General features: G+C 34.0%; 1 protein-coding gene across 14 annotated transcripts in view; it reads left to right on the forward strand.

The window, feature by feature from the left end:
* Nucleotides 1-20302, forward strand: part of CNOT2 (CCR4-NOT transcription complex subunit 2) — a 139642-nt gene extending 119340 nt beyond the window's left edge. For 12 of the 14 annotated variants that reach the window (XM_059683628.1, XM_059683621.1, XM_059683623.1 and 9 more), the window contains 9 exons: nt 640-765; nt 2528-2652; nt 3591-3711; nt 3808-3964; nt 6642-6703; nt 6793-6842; nt 8817-8917; nt 10311-10455; nt 19157-20302. In XM_059683628.1, the coding sequence (XP_059539611.1) occupies nt 640-765; nt 2528-2652; nt 3591-3711; nt 3808-3964; nt 6642-6703; nt 6793-6842; nt 8817-8917; nt 10311-10455; nt 19157-19243 (974 nt within the window). In that variant the 3' untranslated portion in view covers nt 19244-20302. Of the gene's footprint in view, nt 1-639; nt 766-2527; nt 2653-3590; nt 3712-3807; nt 3965-6641; nt 6704-6792; nt 6843-8816; nt 8918-10310; nt 10456-18439; nt 18777-19156 lie in introns of those variants that run through there. The other 2 variants (XM_059683619.1, XM_059683627.1) reach the window with 2 other exon arrangements.
* Nucleotides 20303-23625: the final 3323 nt, after the last annotated feature.

Raw genomic sequence — 23625 nt, forward strand, 5'->3', positions numbered from 1 at the left:
CTAAGCATTCAGCAGACATGGGAACCCTACTTGTAACCCTAGTTATGCTACCCTGCTTATTTCTCCAAATCAAAACGCACATACACTTACACACATGCATATATATCTGTGATGAGACCAATAGACCACAGGAAAGAAGTCCTTATGGTTTCTGTTTCCACTGCCTCCCTTCAGATATGATTCTGGCCATTGCAGGAGGCACTGTTATTCTCACACTTGTATATAATTGAAGCTCCAAGCATTTCAGATATAAGCTCTGCTTTTGGATATAATGAAAAGAGCAGTTATATATCACAATAATCTCTCTCTTGCTAGCTAAAAAGCTATAACTTTAGAGTATCATCTTTCACTGGAGAAATACACTGTACTACCTTATTCTTTATTCTTTACCTTAAGTCTCTAAGGTTTAAAATTTTTATTATGATAGTTATATTTTGCTTTGCTGAATTGTCCATGAAATTCTTTTGTCCATGAAATCAATCCACGAATATTTATTGTGCACCTGCATATACCTAGTACAGTGCTGTGCATTATATAGGAAGAAGGCACTGTCATTTCAAATTATATTATGGTTGGCCTCTAATAATATCTTTAAAATGTTGGTTGAATCGATAACTGGTGTTCCTTCTTCTTATTTAGATGGAAGTGAAAATGTGACAGGATTGGACCTTTCAGATTTTCCAGCATTAGCAGACCGAAACAGAAGGGAAGGAAGTGGTAACCCAACTCCATTAATAAACCCCTTGGCTGGAAGAGCTCCTTATGGTAAATAAACTTTTTAATGATGGCCAATGGAAAGTTTCCATTGCACATATATACACACATACTGGTACTGGTATGTTTTCCTATCAGAGTAGTATTATTTATTGGAGTTGATATACCGAAAGTGCGTTTTCCTTCCAGAATACCATCATAGCAAAGTTAAATGGGAAAACTTAGTTTGTACAGAAACACCAAAAGGAAGTCCTCATTGGTATTCAGAAGTTATTTTCTTCTGGCAGTTCTGCATTGATACACCTTAATGATTTTGTGATCTGCCTTTTATTAATTCGTCACACATTTATAAAAAGAATACAGTATTAGTGATTAATAATGACTGACCATACAATAAATATTTTTTTCTAAGCGAGTTTTTTAACCTCCACACTATTGACATTTGGATCAGATAATACCTTGTAAATGAGGGGCTGTCTTGTACATTATAGGATATTTAGCAACATCCCTGGCCTCTGCCTGCTGGATGCCAGTATCACCTCTTACCTCTCACCCTTCCCCCATTGTGACAACCACAGATGTCTCCATAATTGACAAATGTGTAGGAGAAAAAATTGCCTCCTGTTGAGAACCACAGCTCATGGGTCATGTATAGTTTATGTAGACTCTCCGTCACCATTAAAATATCCCATTTTACTGTCTCTAATAAGAAATTTGTCTTATAGATGCTAAATGAAAAGAATATTTTCCCTATATTCCTTGACCTTTAAATGTTCAAATGTATATAATACAGGATTTATTTGTATATTATAGGACAGTTGTAGAAACATGTGCAGTAACAATTTAGACATGAAAATTATGTAGCTGCAATGTAGCCGTATTCTTTTTATTCTTTGCACATATTGTTTCTTTTTGGCAGAACCTAATAGATACCAGTAGCAGAAAACAATGAACTAAGAGGGATCAGTTCATCACTCTTACAACTGTTTTTTCCCCATTTTCAACCTAGAAGGATTTCCATGCCTTTCAGAATATGAATATGAATAATATATGAAGATGGGAAAAACATTGTTCATATTCTGAAGTTTCCAAATCAGTCTTCCAAAAATAACAAAAAATGATCTGGAAGTTGAGTACCTAGCTACTTGATTCTCAGTTCAGACTCTAATGTTTTTAACCTTTCCTCATAGGTCCACTTTTTCATCCCTTTAGTCATTCCCGTTGCTCTCCTTGGACCAACTCTAGTTTCTCCATATCGTTCTTGAACTGTGGCGCCCCAAACTGGATATTGTCTCCAATAAGGGCCTGACTAATGCCAAGTATAGTGGGAGGATTTCTTCCCAGTTCTTGCATGTTTTACATCTATTACATGGAGTCCAAGAAAATCTGAAATAATATGGAGTTGTTTAATAATTGATTGCAATTTGCTCACTCTGTAAGTCACTTTCAAGTAGAATACTGACATGTTCTCTTAAAATTTATTTTGTTCACTTGTATTTGACAACTGGTATTTATAATAGCTAGTCAAATATTTAAATAAAGCAAGCTTTTAAACAAAAAAATTAATGATTATTATCAATATCAAATTATGTCTTAAACACTTATTTCCCTTGCATTATTTGTATATTGCGTTATTAATCAATATATAAAAATGTAGTTCTTTATTATTCTGAATACTAATTTTTTTGAAGAATGCTTTCAGAGCAAAATAAAAATATTTTTGGTATATTATGAGGAAAGTTAACTTTTTATAATTTTTAGCAAAATATCATAAATATCAATTGCAATTCTCTGGATTATTTTCATTACATAGTTGGAATGGTAACAAAACCAGCAAATGAGCAATCCCAGGACTTCTCAATACACAACGAAGACTTTCCAGCATTACCTGGTTCCAGCTATAAAGATCCAACATCAAGTAATGATGACAGTAAATCTGTAAGTAACTGAGAATTATGTATGTCAGTGATGTAGTGTTTTCCCTTCAGATTTCTCTTATATTAACAGTTTTATAGACTATAGACTATATTAAGGACTTACTAAATACTATTACAAAATTGTTTATCTTGAATATTCGTAATAATCTAACTTCTGAAGAATGTGGAAACTCTTTATAACTTAGAAGATAGCCTATTTTTTTCCTATTTCATATAGGTTTGCAAATTTCTGTTGAACTTCTCAGAGTTAATTTAGACTTTTATTGTAGTCCCTGTCAGCTGGATCCCATGAAGTTTGATATTATAGCCTTCTAAGGAGCTGTGTTTTTCTTGAGTAAGTTTTCTCCTTGAAGAATCTTTATACACATTTTTATTCCTGTGTTGATTCAGCCAACTCAGCTTCCTCTTTCTGACTTAATGAATATGTTTATTTCTTCCACATTTCACTGAAAATAGCTTTTTTTTGCGTTATGGGAGTTTGTATATTAAAATTTTGATAAAGAAGAATATTGGGTAAGAATTAAAATAAATACGAATTTTAAAAGTGCGTATGTTCTGACTTATCTTGGAGGTTTTTATGGTGATATTTAAGTATTTAGTTTCTCTTCTAAATGAAAGTATTGAAGAGTTGTAATTTCAAGTGTATCCCGAAGCATGAAGTCCTGAGATGATAGATAACATATTTTGTCTGTGACTGAAAATCTGAGATAAGAATATGTTTCATATATTCCTTGTCCTTTAAATGTTCAAGTGTGTATAATACAGGATTTATTTGAATACTATGGGACAGTTGTAGAACCAAAAAGATTTAATGTAGAACTTGGAACACAGGTAACTTACTACCAAATTAAATATAATAAAGAATGAATAGAAATGTGAATTTGAAATTTTTGTATTTAACAAAAATTAATGTTACGTTTAATTTTTTTTTCATGTTAGAATTTGAATACATCTGGCAAGACAACTTCAAGTACAGATGGACCCAAATTCCCTGGAGATAAAAGTTCAACAACACAAAATAATAACCAGCAGAAAAAAGGGATCCAGGTGTTACCTGATGGTGGGACTCCATAAAATATGTCAGTGGTATTATAGAATTCTTTTTTTCTTTTACTTTTTCAGCAAAGATAAAAATGACTATGTTCTTCTTATTCAGGTCGGGTTACTAACATTCCTCAAGGGATGGTGACGGACCAATTTGGAATGATTGGCCTGTTAACATTTATCAGGGCAGCAGAGACAGACCCAGGAATGGTACATCTTGCATTAGGAAGTGACTTGACAACATTAGGCCTCAATCTGAACTCTCCTGAGTAAGTTTTTTTCTTTCCTTCCACATTTGTACGTAAGATCTCCCTGCATATCATCAAATTATATCACCTGCTGCCACTAATTGTTACTGTTATCTGTTGAATCATGGGTCATTCCCTTTCATATTAGCTCCTGTATCTCGGTCATTTCACAATATTATTCCTCTTATAATTTGGCCGTTTAAACACATAGATGATCTTTCTAAATCCTGACATCTAGGCTCCTTGAATTTCTCTCGTCCAGAAATCTTACCCCTCTACTATACCTCACCTGCTCGCCTCTTTTGTCATCCTTTTGAGCTTGCCATTACTAGTAACTTTAGTTTCTCTGTAATTTTAAGTCTGTGCTCCCATGCCACTTCTTATCTTCTATCTTTCTCCCTGTAGTGTTGGCTCCTGAAATAATTTGACTCTATTGGGACCTTCAATCCATTCTTTTACCTTTTTGTTGTTCCAAAACATCTTTCTCTCTCTCTTTCCCTGCAGTGAACTCGCTTCCTTCTTACCCACTTACTCTGTGTTCAGTCATACTGCTCTTCTACATATACTCTTGTCTGCTCTGCCCCCTCCTGCTTTGTCATTCTTGCATGGCAAAAAACTATAACCCTGGTTATATCTCCGCCTGTTCTATTTTTGACCTGTGCTACTGAGCCTGGTGGGAGAGAAGCTTACAACTTCACTGCCTGGTTTCATTGTAGAAGTACATCCAGGAACGGGAAAAGTAGGACCTTAATTCTGCCAACCATAATCATAACTGGCATGCCTAGTCCATTTATTCTTTTGCTCTCCTATGCAACTATTTTATATTTGCCTATTCAAACCCCTGTCCTTACTCTCAGGTGATGGCCTTGTTTTTTTGTTTTTTTGGTTTTTTTGTGGTTTTTTTTTTTAATATTTTATTGATTTTTTACAGAGAGGAAGGGAGAGAGATAGAGAGCTAGAAACATCGATTAGAGAGAAACATCGACCAGCCGCCCCTCGCACATCTCCCACTGGGGACACGCCCGCAACCCAGGCACATGCCCTCAACCGGAATCAAACCCAGGACCTCTCAGTCCGCAGCCCGACACTCCATCCACTGAGCCAAACCGGTCTCGGCTTGTTTTTTTTTTTTTAATTTCTACTTTTTTAAGAAAGATGGAAGCAATCAGAAGAGAATGTCAGCATAGTCCTCCAACCAAAGCTAACTATTTACTACCATCTGCACTTCCCTTCTCTTGCACACTGTTGTTGTAGTTGATCCATTCTTTTCTAATTTTTCGTACTTTGTTGGGTTATTTCTGTCGGCATACAAATATGTTATTACTTTCATATTAAAAGGACTTCTTGGTCTAATGCCCCCCATTTTTATATTCTCCTTTGAAGTAAAATTCTTCAAAAGAGCCATCTCTGTAAATCCCATTCGTCTTCTATTCTCTGTTAATATTTTATTCCTGCTACACTAAAACTATTCTTGTCAAGGTCATCAAATGACCAGTATATTAATAAATTCATTGGTCACTTTCAGGAACTTATCCTTTTTTGACCTGTGAGCAACATTTGACATACATAGTAGAAGGGCTGCTGTATTGCTTTTCACTAGTTTAACTGCTACCATCCTCTTTTGAATCACCATCCACTCTTGCCTGAATTACTCCATTAGCTAATCACTGGTTATTTCTCCTTCTTCCTTTGCCCCTCATAATCTCTTCTTTACACAGCAGCCAGGACAATTCTTTTTGAATAAGTTAATCCTCTGTTATGTACCCATTAAGGATTTATAGTTTCATTACGATTAAAAACCCAAAATATTTACAGGCCTTCTAATATCTATAGGCCTGATTTCTGTCTCTCTCCAATAGCTTCTCCCTTTGTTCACTCTGTCCCAGCTTCACTGGCCTTCTTGCTGTACCTCAGACATGTCAGTTACATGTCTGCCTTAGTGGTTCTAGCAGTTTCCTCAGACTAGGATAGTCTTTAGCAGATAAATAATGGTTAATTCCTTACATTCGTCAAGTCTTTGTCATATCTGACCTTTTAAATGATACCTAACCTGATACCTATATTTAATTATATAACTAATCTCCTCTCTCTGCCCGCCCATTAATGGGGAATATAATTTATTATGTAAATAGTTTTTATCTGCCTCCCTCCAATCCACCATCCTGAACCAAAAAGTAAGTTTCATTTTGTCAGTGATCTTTGCTTTGTTTGTTGATGTATTTCAAGCACCTGTAATGGTTCCAGGCATATAATAAGCATTCAATAAATATTTGATGAATTTGAACTTTTGCTTTTAATAATTACTGATTTTCTTTCCTTTTTTTTTGACCATAAAAATGAGAAAGTAATATTACTTGGGTCATGGTATTAATGAATTCTAAGCATAGGCATAGATATCTATATGTACAGTTGTTCATAAGGAAAAAGGCATGCAGGTTATGATTATTACAATAGCTTTATTGACTCAAAAGAATGTCACAATGCAACTGTAAATCTACTTTTGCCAACCCCTGAATATATAAAACCTGGTTTCAGTTTCCTGCTCTATATAAGTCATAGTAAACCCAAGAAAGGAAATTAGAAATAAAAAGTTAATGTTTTTGAAGTTAACTGTTTTTCCTGATATCCTGAACTAAAATTAGAAATCTTTTTTTCTACCCTTGACTTCAGAGTGTTTTTTTTCCCCTCCTTTATTCAGAAATCTCTACCCCAAATTTGCATCACCCTGGGCATCTTCACCTTGTCGACCTCAAGACATAGGTAGGAGATTGTATTTGTGTTAAGACCTTTAAAAAATATATTTATAACTGAGAATCAGTTAATAAGGCTTTTTTTATTTTATTATCTAGACTTCCATGTTCCATCTGAGTACTTAACGAACATTCACATTAGGGATAAGGTGAGTGTAGCTTATTATTCTACTCAGCATGAATTTATTAGTACTCAGGCACTATTTTTCAGTTCAGATAGCATAATACTTGGAAATAATTAGCAGTGGTCTCAGGTATGATTTCATATGTTTATTCAGCTATATGTAGCAATTTTATTTCTACTTTTGTTTGTATTCTTAATGTTAATGAGGTCTGGATTACATTTTGTTTAATATTTTTCAACAAAACACTTTTAGGACTGATAAAATACTGCTTTATAGTTATCAGTAACAGTGTACAACCATAACCGTTGTTGATGGGAATAAACTAACTTGAAATATGTAATAAATTCCTTCTGATGTTCATACGGAAGAAGACATGCAGGTTATGATTATTACAGTAGCTTTATTAACTCATAAGAATATTACAATGCAACTATAAACCTACTTTTGCCAATCTGTGTATATATATAAAATCTTTTTTTAGATTTTATATCTTTATCGGTTAGAAAGATTTTCTTATAGTACAGATACAGTGTTTTTAATAGAATTATATATTATATGTTTAAAAACTACTTATGACTTTTGGCTTTTTTATGTAATTTTTTTTTCTATTTTTGAATTACCTAAAATTCTAGTTATAAAGTAACTGTTAACAGTTTGCAGCTTTAATCTTTTTTTTTTCTTTTTTCCCTGGTCAAAGAAAGAAAGAAAGTGGTAAACACTTATTTTAGGGAAAAGAACTAAGAGTTTATTTTTGTTAGAAATAGTGTCTGGATTTTAGCCTTGTGAAAGGATATAATATATTAAAATTACATATTTGTGTTATTCCTATGTGTATAAGTGGCTAATGTAAATTACAATGTTCTGCATCTATACCATGTAGTTATGTAAGCCAAATCGATATTGATGTTGTGGACAGGCAAATAAAGAGATATATTTCTCACTATGTCTTAATTCTTGAGTTAGGTGGAAGATAAGTATGAGATGGAGATAGATATCTTTTTCTATTTTTGGATTGTGTGACTTGCTGCCACCTCCACTGTAGGACTCTTTTGCTACCAATACCTATAGGATCCAGACCATTTCTCAATGGATGATTTGACACATTTGGGACTGCTACCTGAATGGGGATAACATGAATGCAGAGAAAAATTACATTCAGAGAATGTGTAGCAGTTAAGTAAATATTTAGATACAGGATTAAGTAAAAAAAGTATTTTTGTTTTGGTGAGCATTTAAGATTTGTATTAATGTGAGAATTTGAAACTGTTGAACTCACATTTTATAGTTCGGTAGACAATTTGTTTCTGCTTTCTAGAGGGACATGTAAAGCGGTCATACATTCATTTAATCAAAATAGGCAATCTCGGCATTATTTTTGTACTTACATCCATGATTCGCTAAATATACTTAACCAACTGATTTGTGCTTGAGTCATTGTCAAATGTAGATTCAATAACATTTCCTGTGAGTCTATCAGACATACAAGGCTTGTTCACATAGAGTCACTTAGTTAATTTTCATTCTTAGTAACCCTTGTAAGATTTCATTTTCTACATTTTATAATTGAAGTTTAGAGACATTAAATTACTTGAAATGGTATATTAGTAAGTAATGGAATTAGATCTTGAATATAAGTTCTGAATCTCTGAGCACAGTGTTTCACTATTACTCCCACATTGGATAACTAATAAATCCCTTAAGTAAGACATTCAGCATTTGAACTCAACTGGAAGTTTTTATTTAGCTCTTTTCCTATTAGTACATAAAATAGATGTATCAGAAGTAATTGTTAAATAACTTTAGTCACTTAAATAATAAACTACCCTAAACGATGAAACTCTACTTTAGAATTATAGCTACTTGTATAATCATGTAATAGCAGTTATCTGCTATGAAGAGAAGAGTTTCTGTTTCTGTTTTTACTTTAGTAGTAGCAGTTATATGTTAGGATTTTCAGACTTGTTTTACATTTGAGAATAATTTATTTCTCTTTCCTAGCTGGCTGCAATAAAACTTGGCCGATATGGAGAAGACCTTCTCTTCTATCTCTATTACATGAATGGAGGAGACGTATTACAACTTCTAGCTGCAGTAGAGCTGTATGTTCAAAATATTTTTAAACATTTTTGTATTATAGTGGATCTTGTTTATTCTAAAAGCTGCTTTTTAAAAAAATTATGATGGCTGTAGTTTTTGTCTTTTGTTTTTAAAGTGAAAATATTTCTCCATCAAGAAATTTATTTTTACATTTAGTAAAATAAAGTTAATTTATATTGAAATCTTAGATTACTATGGCTTCATAATCACTGTGTACATAAAAAGAATTTTAAACTTAACCCTAAGTTTGTAAGAAGCCTGAAGACAGAATCAACTTGGATCATGGATTTGGTGAATCTAATTTTTATAAGATATGGTTCATAACTGTGGTTCATCTGACTCCTTATGGAACCACATATGTTAGTGAATTTCATCATTCAATAAACATCTATTAAATATTATGTGGGCAACTCACTGTACATATATCTTGTGTGTTTTGAATATTGATAAGATAAAATCCAACTTAAATTACTGTTAAGAAGTTGGTCCACGGATATGTTTTTTTCTGAGCATTTCTGTTTTCACCTGATGTCGTACAAATAAAAAGTTTGTGTTGTTTCTCATGTACAGTTGGTAACATATTAGTCATTCTAATCATGATTACTATACAGTGAGTTACTAAAAAATTCTGATGTTATGATTAGGAGACATTTTTACAGACTTAAGTATTTTATAACATTTCTTATAATATTTCTACAAATGGCTTTGATTAGATACTTAACTGTAAAACTTACTGTGTTGATAATAAATTGTTTTTTATTTCTCAGCTGAGAATTTGTTTTTTTTCTCATGTTCTTTTCACATTTTTTGTAAGATAGGAATTGATAACTGTTCCTTTTAAGTTATAAGTAAATAAATTCATTCATCCATCCATCACTGGCTGTGTTGTCTCATATCATATATCTAAAAATTACCTCATGGTATGGATAGGAAGATATTTGTTTACGTGGAGGATTTGTGTGAATTTAAATAGTTAATTCAAATAGACATTGTATTTAGTTCCATACAAAATAATTCAAGTAGTTGGCATTTTTGTTTGTTTTAATAGATATTTCTATTTCTATTGAATATTAAGAAGAACAAAAAAGTGAAGTTTCTGGAACACAATCGTTCTTTATTTGGTCTGCCTAAGATTTTACCACATCACTCATAAAGTTTTTAAGATCTTGTTTTGTTTTCATTAAAAGTTTCTTCCGTTAAGTAAAGATGTGGGTTTTGGAAAAATTAAGAAATTATTTTTCTGCATTTATTTCACTAGGGTTGTACATAATAACAAAGTCAGGACAAAGAAGCATTCCTACTTATATATTTTATGTGTAATAACTTTCTGAGAAAAGTTTTAAAAATATGAGCCATAGGAAAATATTAATTGTCTTTTTCTCTTAAAAATTGAAGTTTTAACCGTGATTGGAGATACCACAAAGAAGAACGAGTATGGATTACCAGGGCACCAGGCATGGAGCCAACAATGAAAACCAATACATATGAGAGGGGAACATATTACTTCTTTGACTGTCTTAACTGGAGGAAAGTAGCTAAGGTATATATTTTGTTCATGTGTAAATGTATAAATCTAGATTTAAAAAAGAAGTGACCTCTCTTGTCTGTTTATATGTACCAATGCATTCATTTTAGTAATGTGCCAGATATTTGGTCTTTTGTCTCTACCTCCTCAGCTTGATTTATTTAACTCTAGGAGAGTATGCAGAAACAGTTCATATCACTCATAGTTAGAAAAATGATTGAACTTGGTAAGAAATTTTGTAACTTCAAAAGCCTTGGTGACATTTTAAATATTTTTGTTTCTACTAAGTTGTAAAGATACTCTTGTGCAATGCCAGTCATGTATTATATTATTGTTACTTTTTATTAAGCAGGTCTGAGATTTCCCATAAACCGGTATATATAAACAGATATAGGGTTTTTAAAACAGTTGCACACATTATAGAAAAGAGTTTAGAGTTTTGAAACAGAAGACAATTCATTGGATGATTTTTTAGTTGTTAGTTGGGCTTTTTTTTTTCTTTCTTTTGAGTCATCTTTACTAAACTGATAAAAAGGTAAAACATTTTAAGAAAACAATGTAAAGTGCTTACCAGATACTTATCATGAAAAACGTTTTACATTACAAGATTTCATATAAAACTTGAAACATACAAGGGATTAAATTTTTTAAAAATTACTATTTTTAGGTGTTTTCTCAATGATTAATGTCATTACTTCTCAGAGCAAGTCCATATACCACTATAGACTGTATTTGAGTTTTTTTAACCATTCTACTTATTATGCATATCTTGATTTCAAAAGTAGATCTATGTTCTAACTTTTCAGTTATGTTAAAATAATTATATTCATTACAAATAGTACATAAGACATTGTGTATATTACCTGTTCTTTAAGAAGTGATAGTGTAATAGAAAGCCATAGCCTTTGTTGTCATGGATTTAAATTTAACTCCTGTTTCTGCTATTTATGCTTTCACCTTGTGCAATTTTCCTTTTAAATCAAAATACTTCCCTCTAGATTTTCATGAACTTTAAATGAGATTACACACAAACACATTTACACTAAATGTAGTGCTTGGCAAATATTGAGTATTTATATATGAGTGTAGTTGTGGTAGTTTGTTGCTGCTGTTTCAATCATGGTTATTACAGCTCATTACTTTTTTCCCAAAGATGGAAAAATGATAATTGATTGTTGTTAGGCTAGGTCAGTGGTCCTCAAATTTTAGCTTACATCAAAATTACCTGGAGACCTTTACACAGATTGCTTGGCCATACCGCCATTGTTTCTGACTTAGTGAGTTTGTAGATGGAACCTGAGAATTTTTATTTCTAACAAGTTCCCAAGTGATGCCAATGATGACGCTGGTCCGTGTCTGGAGCCATACTTTGAGAAACTCTGTTAGTTGATTCTATAGGAGAGAAAAGGTCTCTTTGGAGGATGAAAAATTCTATTAGGAAATAACTGAAGTTTTTTCCATTCAATTTGAGGCTTTTGCTTGTAAATTATTCCAAATTTAGGATATGCAAAAAAGGGGTGGATGTGTGAAGTAGATAGATATATAATTTTAGATACATTTCAGTTCAGTATATGTGAAGAAAATCAAGTTATTGAAAAATACTTGTTTTCTATAGAACTAAGTTCTCCCCATAAACTTAAACATTCAGAAACAATTTAATAGGGCCCCTATTAAACATTAATAGGACCCCTTATTATCTCACAAAAGGAAATCCCTAGTCAGAGAAATGTCATTTTAAAGAATATTTTGTTTGTTGAGTGTGTGTACACACACGTGCGCACAAAATAATTTTACTCAATTTTATCTCTCTTGTATTGTTGGGTTTTCTTAACCTTTTCCTTTAAAATTTTTAGCAGTGCCGTAGGAAAATAAAATTTGGGAAATAATCACTAAACTTTTCCCTAAGAAATCTCTCTTGAAGTAATTTGCTGGCCACTTGTACTGATATTCTTTAACAAAATTATTTTCATAGTAATGAAAGCAAGTGGAATTTTGTTTTTTATCAAATTTCTTTTGGTTGTATTAAAATACAGGTTCATAAACTTAGACCAAGTTGTATTGTATTCATAGAATAAACTTTTGCAATGACTTCTGTTTTTTTAGGTTGTTTTCAGTATTTTTCTAGAAACTGGATTAGGAATTAAATTAATTTCATTCATAGTTATATTCATTAACAGATTTCATTATACTACACAAACTCCATTAAAATGCCAGGTCCCAAGTTAATTTCAAAGTCCTCATCTGTAAAGTAGGTGTGGCTTACTATTTACAGTTAAAGAACATGCATTAAATAGCTTCAACTCATTGTAAGAAACCTACGCTGAGAATTAGTATTATAACTAATAACTTGATGTTACCCTGGTATCATGAAAAGTATTGGCCTGATTCGACCATAATCAGGTCTCCATCCAGAATATCTTGTATATGAGGTTCTTCCTTTCTCTCTTGTAAACCACTTAATATTTTTAGGGAAATTAAGAATTGTAATGTTAAGTAAGGGATTAGATTATTTAAATCAGAAGTACTTCTTATCCCTAAAAATTCTGACTCTGAGTTCTAGAATGTGGCCCGTTATTTATTTTAAAAATGTTATTTATGTACATAAAAATTTTGATGCTGCCTTTGCTTATTCTCCCCTTTTAGATAATCTTGATTTGTCAGCAGACTAGGTGGTCTGTCTTATATGGAATTACTCACTATCCCACTAATTTAAAATAGTGGTAATTTGGATAGTAGTTATTTTACTCTTAATGAGTAAAATTTGAGAAATAATTTCATCCACAGAGAAATTTTGATGCTGGAGGCTGCCCTGTTATCAGTAGCTTTCTCATACTAAACTTACAAACCTAAGAATTTTTTTCGGCCTAACTTTACCATTTGAGTCCAACACTGAATAGGATTTTTAATGCTTAGGATTATCATATCATAGCCTGATATAAATAAGAGTGGGTTTTTTTTATTTTCATTAACTTCACTTGTACATTTTAGTACTTTTTATACTGTAATTAGGAATGAGCTTTTTTCAAAATAAAAAGTATTTCTAATATAACTGTACTTAAGATAGTTTTTACTTCCTTCCTAAAATTTAATGAGGACTTATCCTAGTGAAGAAAAAGCTGACATTTCTCAGGATTTTAGAAAACATTCCTGCAGTGTATGTTTTTCTGTGAAATTTGATCAGTAATAATAATTTTACTTGACATCTGAATCCAGTGCATGTATTCCAATTCTGCTTCATAGTAACCTTTTGAGAATATGTAACCTAATTTTATTAATAGAAAAATGAAGACAATAGAAGTTATTTTTTAAAAGTATCTAGAACTCTTTCTAGCCTTTAAAATCATTAAATTGTAATCTAAAAATTTTTTCCCATTAAAGCAAATACCTAATCTTTGAATACTTTAAAAGTTAAGTGTTCTGTTTCTAAAAGAAATGAAGAAAACTGTGTTTATTAATTCATCAGCCATTAGTTACATTCCTGCTAGGGCCCTGGCACTATTCTAGACAGTAGGTAATCGTACACAAAAGAAGACATCCTTCTTGCCCCTACAGATTATACAGAGGTAGAGGTGTACATATGTGTTATGTGTGTGCATATAGCATAAACATGTAAAAGAGATGTAATCAACAATCAAAGTTAGGGATACCAGTATATAGTAAGCTTTGCATATTTTAACAATGAAAGTATAGAGAAAACAAAAATAAGATTTTAAAAATGGAACACACAAGTGCAACCTATTTAAATTTTAAATCTTATATAAAGGTCTTTGTGAGTCTCTTAATTATCATCCTATATAATAAAAGGGTAATATGCAAATCGACTGAAGGGCGGAACGACTGGATGCTATGACACACACTGACCACCAGGAGGCAGGCGCTCAACGCAGGAGCTGCCCCCTGGTGGTCAATGCACTCCCACAGGGAGAGTGCTGCTCAGCCAGAAGCCCAGAAGCCAGGCTGACAGCTGGCGAGCACAGTGGCAGTGGCAGGAGCCTCGCCCTCCTCTCAGCAGCGCTAAGGATATCCAACTCCCAGCTTAAGCCGGCTCCCCCTGGGGAGCGGGGAGCAGGCCTAAGCCCGCAGTTGGACATCCCCCAAGGGCTCCCAAACTTCAAGAGGGCGCAGGCTTGGCTGGGGCACCCCCCCACCCCCACGTCCACAAATCTTGTGCACCAGGCCTCTAGTATTAAAATATTTATGTTCCCTAGATTTAAACTGATCTCTTTTTTAAAGATATAGGGAAAATAAATGTGCATTGATGAATCACTCTAGTTATAAATTTTAACAATAGAATTCACCAATGTGCAATGACAAAGACAGGAAAATTGAACAGAATTTTATAACTTAGGTCGTGAGATGTATGTATGATTTGTCACAGTTACAACTAGACTTTTTACCCTATAACTACACGTAATTTAGAATGATAGATCAAAAAGATACTTTCTTTACTAACTGGGTATGCATCTTCAAGCCAGACAATAAATTCTTTTAAAGCCTAGCCAGGTGAAAAGAGAGTTGTGCTTATACAGTGTATTAGGGAGAGCTGTGGTAATTGTGATGGTAATTCTGATATTGCTAGTTTTTACTGATAAGCATATAACCACTGTGCTTTTGTTACTCTACAAACCCTATAAAGTGAACCTTTTTAGATTAAAGTCAACACTGGGTGCCTTCTTTATAAATATTTGTCAGTGGACTGAAGTTTTTCAACATTATTTATGGATATATGGTATAATGAAGTGATTCTATTTTGGATCTTCGGCTAAGAATATTAAAAATAATGTTTTATGCTAGAAAAGTCATGGTATTACACGGATCTGGATTCTAATCCTAAATCTGATACTTGTATGACTTGGGCAAGTTACTTGTGAGCCCCATGTTCCTCAAGTGCAAAATGAAGATGATAGCTACAGTTATAAAGATTAGAATAAAATCAACTCTAGCCCTATTTTGACACACATTAGACTTTCAGCAAGTTATACTTGCTCTTTCTGTAATTGTTAATGTAATATCCTTAAATTTTATTTTATTTTTTTTAATTAAATCTTTATTGTTCAGATTATTACATTTGTTCCTTTTTTTTTCCCCCCATAACTCCCCTCCTCCCAGTTCCCGCCCCACTCTCCGCCCTCACTCCCCACCCACTGTCCTCATCCATAGGTGCACGATTTTTGTCCAGTCTCTTCCCACATCTCCCACACCCCTTTCTCCCCCAAGAATAGTCAGTCCATTCCTTTCTATGTCCCTGATTCTATTATAATCACCCGTTCATTCTGTTCATCAGATTATTTATTCACTTGATTCTTAGATTCACTTGTTGATAGATGCATATTTGTTGTTCATAATTTGTATCTTTACCTTTTTCTTCCTCTTCCTCTTCTTAAAGGATACCTTTCAGCATTTCATATAATCCTGGTTTGGTGGTGATGAACTCCTTTAGCTTTTCCTTATCTGTGAAGCTCTTTATCTGACCTTCAATTCTGAATGATAGCTTTGCTGGATAAAGTAATCTTGGTTGTAGGTTCTTGGTATTCATCACTTTGAATATTTCTTGCCACTCCCTTCTGGCCTGCAAAGTTTCTGTTGAGAAATCAGCTGACAGTCGTATGGGTATCCCCTTGTAGGTAACTAAGTTTCTTTCTCTTGCTGTTTTTAAGATTCTCTCTTTATCTTTTGCTCTTGGCATTTTAATTATGATGTGTCTTGGTGTGGTCCTCTTTGGATTCCTTTTGTTTGGGGTTCTCCGCGCTTCTTGGACCTGTAAGTCCATTTCTTTCACCAGGTGGGGGAAGTTTTCTGTCATTATTTCTTCAAATAGGTTTTCAATATCTTGCTCTCTCTCATCTTCTGGCACCCCTATAATTCTGATGTTGGTACGCTTGAAGCTGTCCCAGAGGCTCCTTACACTATCCTCACATTTTTGGATTCTTTTTTCATTTTGCTTTTCCGGTTGGATGTTTTTTGCTTCCTCGCATTTCAAATCATTGACTTGATTCTTGCGCTCCTCTGGTCTGCTGTCGGGCGTCTGTATAATATTCGTTATTTCAGTCAGTGTATGCTTAATTTCTAGTTGGTTCCCCAATATAAGATGGAGGGTCTTATTAGTTTTCGTGTAGATCTCATTAAGTTTATCGGCAGCTTCTAAACAGTTCTTGAGAGACCTTAAAAGTGTGGTTCTGAACTCTATTTCTTCCATTGACAATTTTGTCCTGTTTCTTTGTCTCCGCATTTTGTTATGCTTCCTTGGTGCACCCCCTAGTGGTCTTTGTTTGCAGTCTTATAGATAAATCTTGATTGTTGTAGCTAATTCCAGGGAGGGTTTGACCTCCAGGCCAAGTGGCTATGAGAATCAGCTGTGTCAGCAGTGAGAGAACTTCTGTCCTCTAGGGAGGTGCTAATCTAGCCTTTGCCTGAGGCTATCCGGCAAATGCCTCTGTGCAGGGCTTGGGCGGGGCGGGTCGCACAGGATCAACAGGGTGGGCCAGAGAGAGCAGTTATGGCGGCTCTCAGTCCTGTCCCAAGGGGCTCTGCCTCTCTGAGTCCCAGCACCCGCTGCAAAGCTCGGAGAGAAAGCTGCCCTCGCTCTGACCGAAGCCAGACAGTCCCGCTTCTCCCGTTTGAGTCTGGGTCCCTAAAGACTCGCCCGGATCTGGAGCTCAGAGTCTGCGACTCCCTCCCGATTGAAAACAACAACCGCGCCCTCTGCCGCCAGCCCGCTCCGCGCACTCCGCACCTCAGAATTTGACTTCAGCACTGCGCCTCCTCTGAGTGTCCGTATGCGTTTCTCTTTCCTCCTAGTTGTAGGACTTCCACTCAGCCAGCGTTCCTGTGGTTCTGGGTGATGTTCCTTCCGTTTTTTGGTTTCACTTTTGAAGTAGTTGTTCAAAGCAGCAAACTCCAGCTTTAACCTATGCCGCCATCTTGGTTCTCCCTATCCTTAAATTTTAAATACTTGGTTTTGTATCTCAAAATTTAATTATGACATAGGTTTTCATTAATTTAAGAGTGAAATTTCCCCCTTAATTTAATCGTGAAAATACTCATTATTGAAATCAATACAAAACAAAACAGCAGATAAGGTAAAATATAGTAACCCATAGTACTAACATTACTTGCTGGCTTTCTTTAATCATAATATATCATATTAAATAATTTTTTAAATGTGATCGACTGAGATAGTTTATGCTAAATGAATTTAGTTGTAGAATTAATGATTTTAGAACCTCTTGCTCTTCGGATTTGCAAAGGTATGATTTTTATATTAATACTAGAGGCCTGGTGCATGATTGGAGCGGGAGGTTGGCCAGCCAGGGAGGGACCGTGGAGGGCACCAGGACATGTCCAGCCATTTTCGCTCAGTCCCAATCAGCCGGACCCCACCAGCAAACTAACCTACTAGTCGGAGCGTCTGCCTCCTGGTAGTCAATGCATGTCATAGCGAGAGGTTGAGCATCCTTAGCATATCATTAGCATATTACACTTTGATTGGTTGAATGGTCAACCAGACATTTAGCATATTAAGCTTTTATTATATAGGATAGGATAAAAAATTATATTCTGCATCTCATTGATCTTGGTTAAGTATGAAAACAATGGCTTCAACATTTTTAAATTTTAAAACTCATGAAGATAATATAGTATTTTGAAAGTTTAATTGAAATAGGCTATGCAGTTTGCTTTCAAATGTGCCTACATCAGCCACTGTCTAGTTTTGGGTAGCAGTTACATCTTTTCAGGGATTTGCTTTTGTGAAATGGGAAGTCTGGAGATGTGTGAGTTTTAAGTTCATTGTTTTTCCTGAAATTTAAATGTTAGAATAACTTTGTATGCTTTTTTTATAAGACAAATTGGTAAACTATTTCTAAAGTTTTTTCATGAAAAATAAATTTTTAGGTTTTATATTTCATTGAATGAGGCTTTACTTTTAAATATAGCATGTCCCAAAAATGTATACACACTTTAACAGCTGATAACTCACTTAATTTTCACTCCTTTTCAGGTTTAACTGATTTGAAATAATGGGTGAAGCCATACTAAGTTTTGAACAAAGAAAATTTATCCTAAAGTGGCATTATACTTCTTTTTATGGGGATACATAAAAGATAAAGTTTATGGTACAAAACCAACAGCAGTCGACGAATCGAGGGTGCACAAAATACCGAACGAAATGATTCTTGATGTTTGCGATTCCATTGCTTCATATTATCAGCAGTGCCTGGACCAGAACGGTCATCATTTTGAAAACTGGCGTTGAAAAAGAAAATTATTCCTTTCTGTAGATTCTTTTAAATTTTGAAAATGAACTGTATGTTAATAAACACTGACTTTATAATCTATTCAAAGTGTGTTATACATTTTTGGGGACACCCTATATTCTCTAATTTTCTGTGTTTTTTATTAGTGATATAGTAAGTGCCCTGTCAAGTTTTTATTTTTGAGGGGGGAAAAAGCATAGAATTTGTGACATAAAATAGATGTGCATGAGAAGTCTGACTTTTATGCAGGAAGTCTCTATTTTATTTATCGGATAGAAATGACAGCATATTATTTTCATTCAAGCTATATTTTACCTAAGAGAAAAATTAGTTGGTATATCTGTGTCTGTGAACATTCTCATAGATGTAGGTATTTTGTTAATATAGTAAAATATGTTTTCACAAAACTTGGAGGACAAAAGGAGAGGAAATCAACTAAATTCTTAAATTTGGTTTTGTAGGAGTTCCATTTGGAATATGACAAATTAGAAGAACGGCCTCACCTGCCATCCACCTTCAACTACAACCCTGCTCAGCAAGCCTTCTAAAAAAAGACTTCCCTTTTCTTGGGGTATGGCTGTCTCAGCACAATACTCAACATAACTGCAGAACTGATGTGGCTCAGGCACCCTGGTTTTAATTCCTTGAGGATTTGGCAATTGGCTTACGCAAAGGGTCACCATTTGAGGTCCTGCCTTACTAATTATGTGCTGCCCAACAACTAAATTTGTAATTTGTTTTTCTCTAGTTCGAGCAGGGTCTGAATTTTTTTCATTTATTTTCTTTTTTTGCCAGCAGACAGACTTGGGTCTATAAAGACAAGCAAGTACACTGACAGAAGTTTACCGTTTAGTTTCTAAAATGTAAAAAAGAAAACCCACAAAAGACTCAACAAAATTAGACCACAAAATTTGCATTGTTCATTGTAGCACTATTGGTAATAAAATAACAAATGTTTGTGCATTTTTATGTGAAGATCCTTCTCGTATTTCATTTGGAAAGATGAGCAAGGTCTGCTTCCTTCATTTTACTTCCCCTTTTGTTTTTGAAAGGCAGTTTCGCCAAGCTTAACGCACGAATATCTGACTGTTTAGAAGAAAGAGATTGCCACGATCTCTGGATGGTTTCCAGGGTTGTGTTATTACTGAGCTTCATCTTTCCAGAATGAGCAAAACACTGTCCAGTCTTTGTTACGATTTTGTAATAAATGTGTACATTTTTTTTAAATTTTTGGACATCACATGAATAAAGGTATGTATGTACGAATGTGTATATATTATATATATGACATCTATTTTGGAAAATGTTTGCCCTGCTGTACCTCATTTTTAGGAGGTGTGCATGGATGCAATATATGAAAATGGGACATTCTGGAACTGCTGGTCAGGGGACTTTGTCGCCCTGTGCACTAAAGGGCCAGATTTTCAGCAGCCAAGGACATCCATACCCAAGTGAATGTGATGGGACTTAAAGAAGTGAACTGAGACAATTCACTCTGGCTGTTTGAACAGCAGCATTTCATAGGAAGAGAAAAAAAGATCAATCTTGTATTTTCTGACCACATAAAGGCTTCTTCTCTTTGTAATAAAGTAGAAAAGCTCTCCTCACTGCAGTGTTGACTTTGATTTGAAATTGTGAAATTATTTCTTCAGCATGAAAAATAGAAGATAAAAAAACTAAGGGTTTACAAATATCAAATTGAAGGGTGTAACTAAACAATTTAAAATGTAGTTTTCTTTCAGTTTTTGACAAGTAGTTTACTGGAACCATCACCATTTCACTTGTAGGTTAAAATGTAGACATTTTTAGTATTAACCAAGTTCAAAACAGAGAAAACTATTAGAAATAAAACTTCCTGATCACTCTTGGGACCCAATCAAAATGCTTTTCTTTTGCGTGAAACTTGTAAGAAATTTCTTGCTAGACCTTTGATATTTATCATTAAGAAGTAATACTCAAATTAAGGGAAGCCAAAAGCAGTGGCAGGACAGACTTCACCTCCAGTGTGAAACAGTTACAAGTTGATGGGTTCTTTTCCATCTAAACTTAAATACTATATTTAAAAATGCCTGAAGACTGAAGCTATGAAAGCAGAACTAAAGATAGCAAAAGGGAGGCAGTGAGTATTGATCTGTAAATTTTCCTTTTTAACCTATTTTTCTATGAAGAGTGAAAGTTTGACATTTACCAAATCATTTTTTTTTTTGAAAATGAAACATGACATTTCTGTGTCAGGATTATAAAATGGCAAGATTTATCTCTATGTATTTTGAGATATGAAGCTAATATAAAAATAACAGGATTTTTTTAATCTTTCAGATTTAAACCAAAGCATCTCTTCATAGGAAAGATGGCACTTATATAATTTTATTGTAGTGAAAACAATCTTCACAGAACACACACCATATTTGACATAAACCAGTGTCAAATCCTACAAATCAATTTCTTTTTTAAACATTTTTTCATAATAATTTACTGTTAAATGTAACTTCCTACAAAAACATGAAAGGTAAAATGAAAAAATGGAAGGGCATCTATTCTTATGATACAAACATATCAACATAAAGCATCACCATAATCATGATTGGTATTGTGTGAATGACTCAGAAGAGCAAAATAGCTCATATCAAGTGGTTTGTTGTCTTAATTGCCATATGCAAAGTAAAGTGCACACTTTTTCAATTTCCTGAGTTCTTCCACCCTGAATCATCAAAATGCAAAACGCTTGTATGTAAACCAACTTTTTATAACTTGTTAATATCAGAAATTACCATGCTCTGGACTTAAGATCCAAGTTTTAAAATTCTATATGAAGTCTTTAATACAACACACTTCTATATTCCTTGGTTTTATAATTTGTGGTTTTACATGTGCAGAAGTTGACCTAAACTAGTTATTCACATTTTCTCTCAGGTTTAGATTTTATTAATTTTTCCCTATATAACTAGAGATATAAATGTGTACATTATGTTAAATAATTTTTTTGCTTTTACTATAATTGGCTTCATGGAACCACAAGCTATTTACAAAGAAAAGCCCTTTTGGTTTTTTAGTTTAAAATACATATTTTAGGGTTCTAGTGGTGATACTTTATATGGAAAAAACTCAGTTTTCAGGGATTTTTCACTGAGCACATAGTTTTCCTTCAATTTAACAAATTTTAATAAGAACTGAAAGTTTCGAAACCGGTTTGGCTCAGTGGATAGAGCGTCGGCCTGCGGACTGAAAGGTCCCAGGTTCGATTCCAGTCAAGGGCATGTACCTGGGTTGCGGGCATATCCCTAGTAGGAGATGTGCAGGAGGCAGCTGATCGATGTTTCTCTCTCATCGATGTTTCTAACTCTCTATCTCTCTCCCTTCCTCTCTGTAAAAAATCAATAAAATATATTTAAAAAATAAACAAAAAATAAAAAATAAATAAAAATTAAAAAAAAAAAAGAACTGAAAGTTTATTTGAATTCTAATAGTATATATAAAGCCAAATATTTATCTGGTCTTTTCCTTTTTGCCACTGGACTTGGAACACAATAGGTGCTTGATAAACACATGTTGATTAAATGGCATAAAGTGATATTTCAATTTGAAAATAAAATTTACAAATTAAATCATTGGGCTTTGAAACAATTTACTATTTTTTGCTGTAATTTTATTTTCAAGAGACTTTCTAAGCATTTTTAATTAATTTTCTAAACTTTCCCCATTTTTTTCACTCTACCCTTTCTAATTGACCCCTTCCTCTGAATTCTCCTTCATTAAAAAACTATCTGTCTTCTATTTTATTAAATATTCTGTTTAATATTAGGTTAAATATATGGGATCTGAGAATGGCTGCAAAGGAAGACTCACTGATTTTATTTAACTTAGATTGGCTTAATAGACCAGTTTTGCAAAAAAACTGCCAAAAACCTAAACATGCTTGTCTGTAAAAGAAAAGGGAACTTGTCCAGCTAGCATGGCTCAGTGATTGAGTGTGAACCTGTGAACCAGGAGATCACAGTTTGATTCCTGGTCAGGGCACATGCCCAGGTTTCGGACTTGATCCCCCGTGGAGGGTGTACGGGATGCAGGTGATCAATGATTCTCATTGAATCTTCTATCGCTCCCTCACCCTTCCTCTCTGAAATCAATAAACATACATTTTAAAAAAACAAAAAGGGTTCTTTATATTTAATGTTCTCTTAACCTTGGTTTATCTCTGTAGTTAATAAAAAAGACATAGAAATACCTTCTAACTGATTCTATTAAGACAGTCCCTGGAGAATGAGATAAGCCACATCTCAATGTCTTTTTAAATGCTAGTTCCTAATGGCATGTCACAAGGTTCACTCCCTTGCCACTAGCATTACCCGTGAATTAGATCATATCATGAATAAATGACAAACCAGGAAATGAAGAAGTCAAAATTGAGATCTAAATCAAACCCTATAATTTTGTGTGTGGAGTTGCTTCAAGTTAAGATACATTGAATCAGGATAATTACTTTTGCACTTGGGTTGCTAAAAGAAAAAGGATGGTGGAATATAACAAGGCTTAAGAGTGGTTCATATGTAGCCCTAGCCCAGTGGTCGGCAAACCACGGCTTGCAAGCCACATGCGGCTCTTTGGCCCCTTGAGTGTGGCTCTTCCACAAAATACCACGTGCAGGCGTGCACTTACAGTGCGATTGAAACTTTGTGGCCCATGCACAGAAGTTGTTTTTCAGCCTGGGCAAGTCTATTTTGAAGTTTTATTCAGCGTACCTATAGTTTAACTAAGACTTTAAGGAAAGTTTATTAAGTTGATTTTAGGGAACGTTGTGAAATGAAAGATGTAGTGTCGAGGATTGAGAAAGGTATGTTGAGATGATTTGGACATATAGAGAGGATGAACGAAAGGAGATAGACGAAACAAGTATACAAGACGAGTGTGGATGGGAGAGTTGGAAGGGGCC

This window comes from Myotis daubentonii, chromosome 2, assembly GCF_963259705.1.
Source record: "Myotis daubentonii chromosome 2, mMyoDau2.1, whole genome shotgun sequence".
Lineage (NCBI taxonomy): Eukaryota > Metazoa > Chordata > Mammalia > Chiroptera > Vespertilionidae > Myotis > Myotis daubentonii.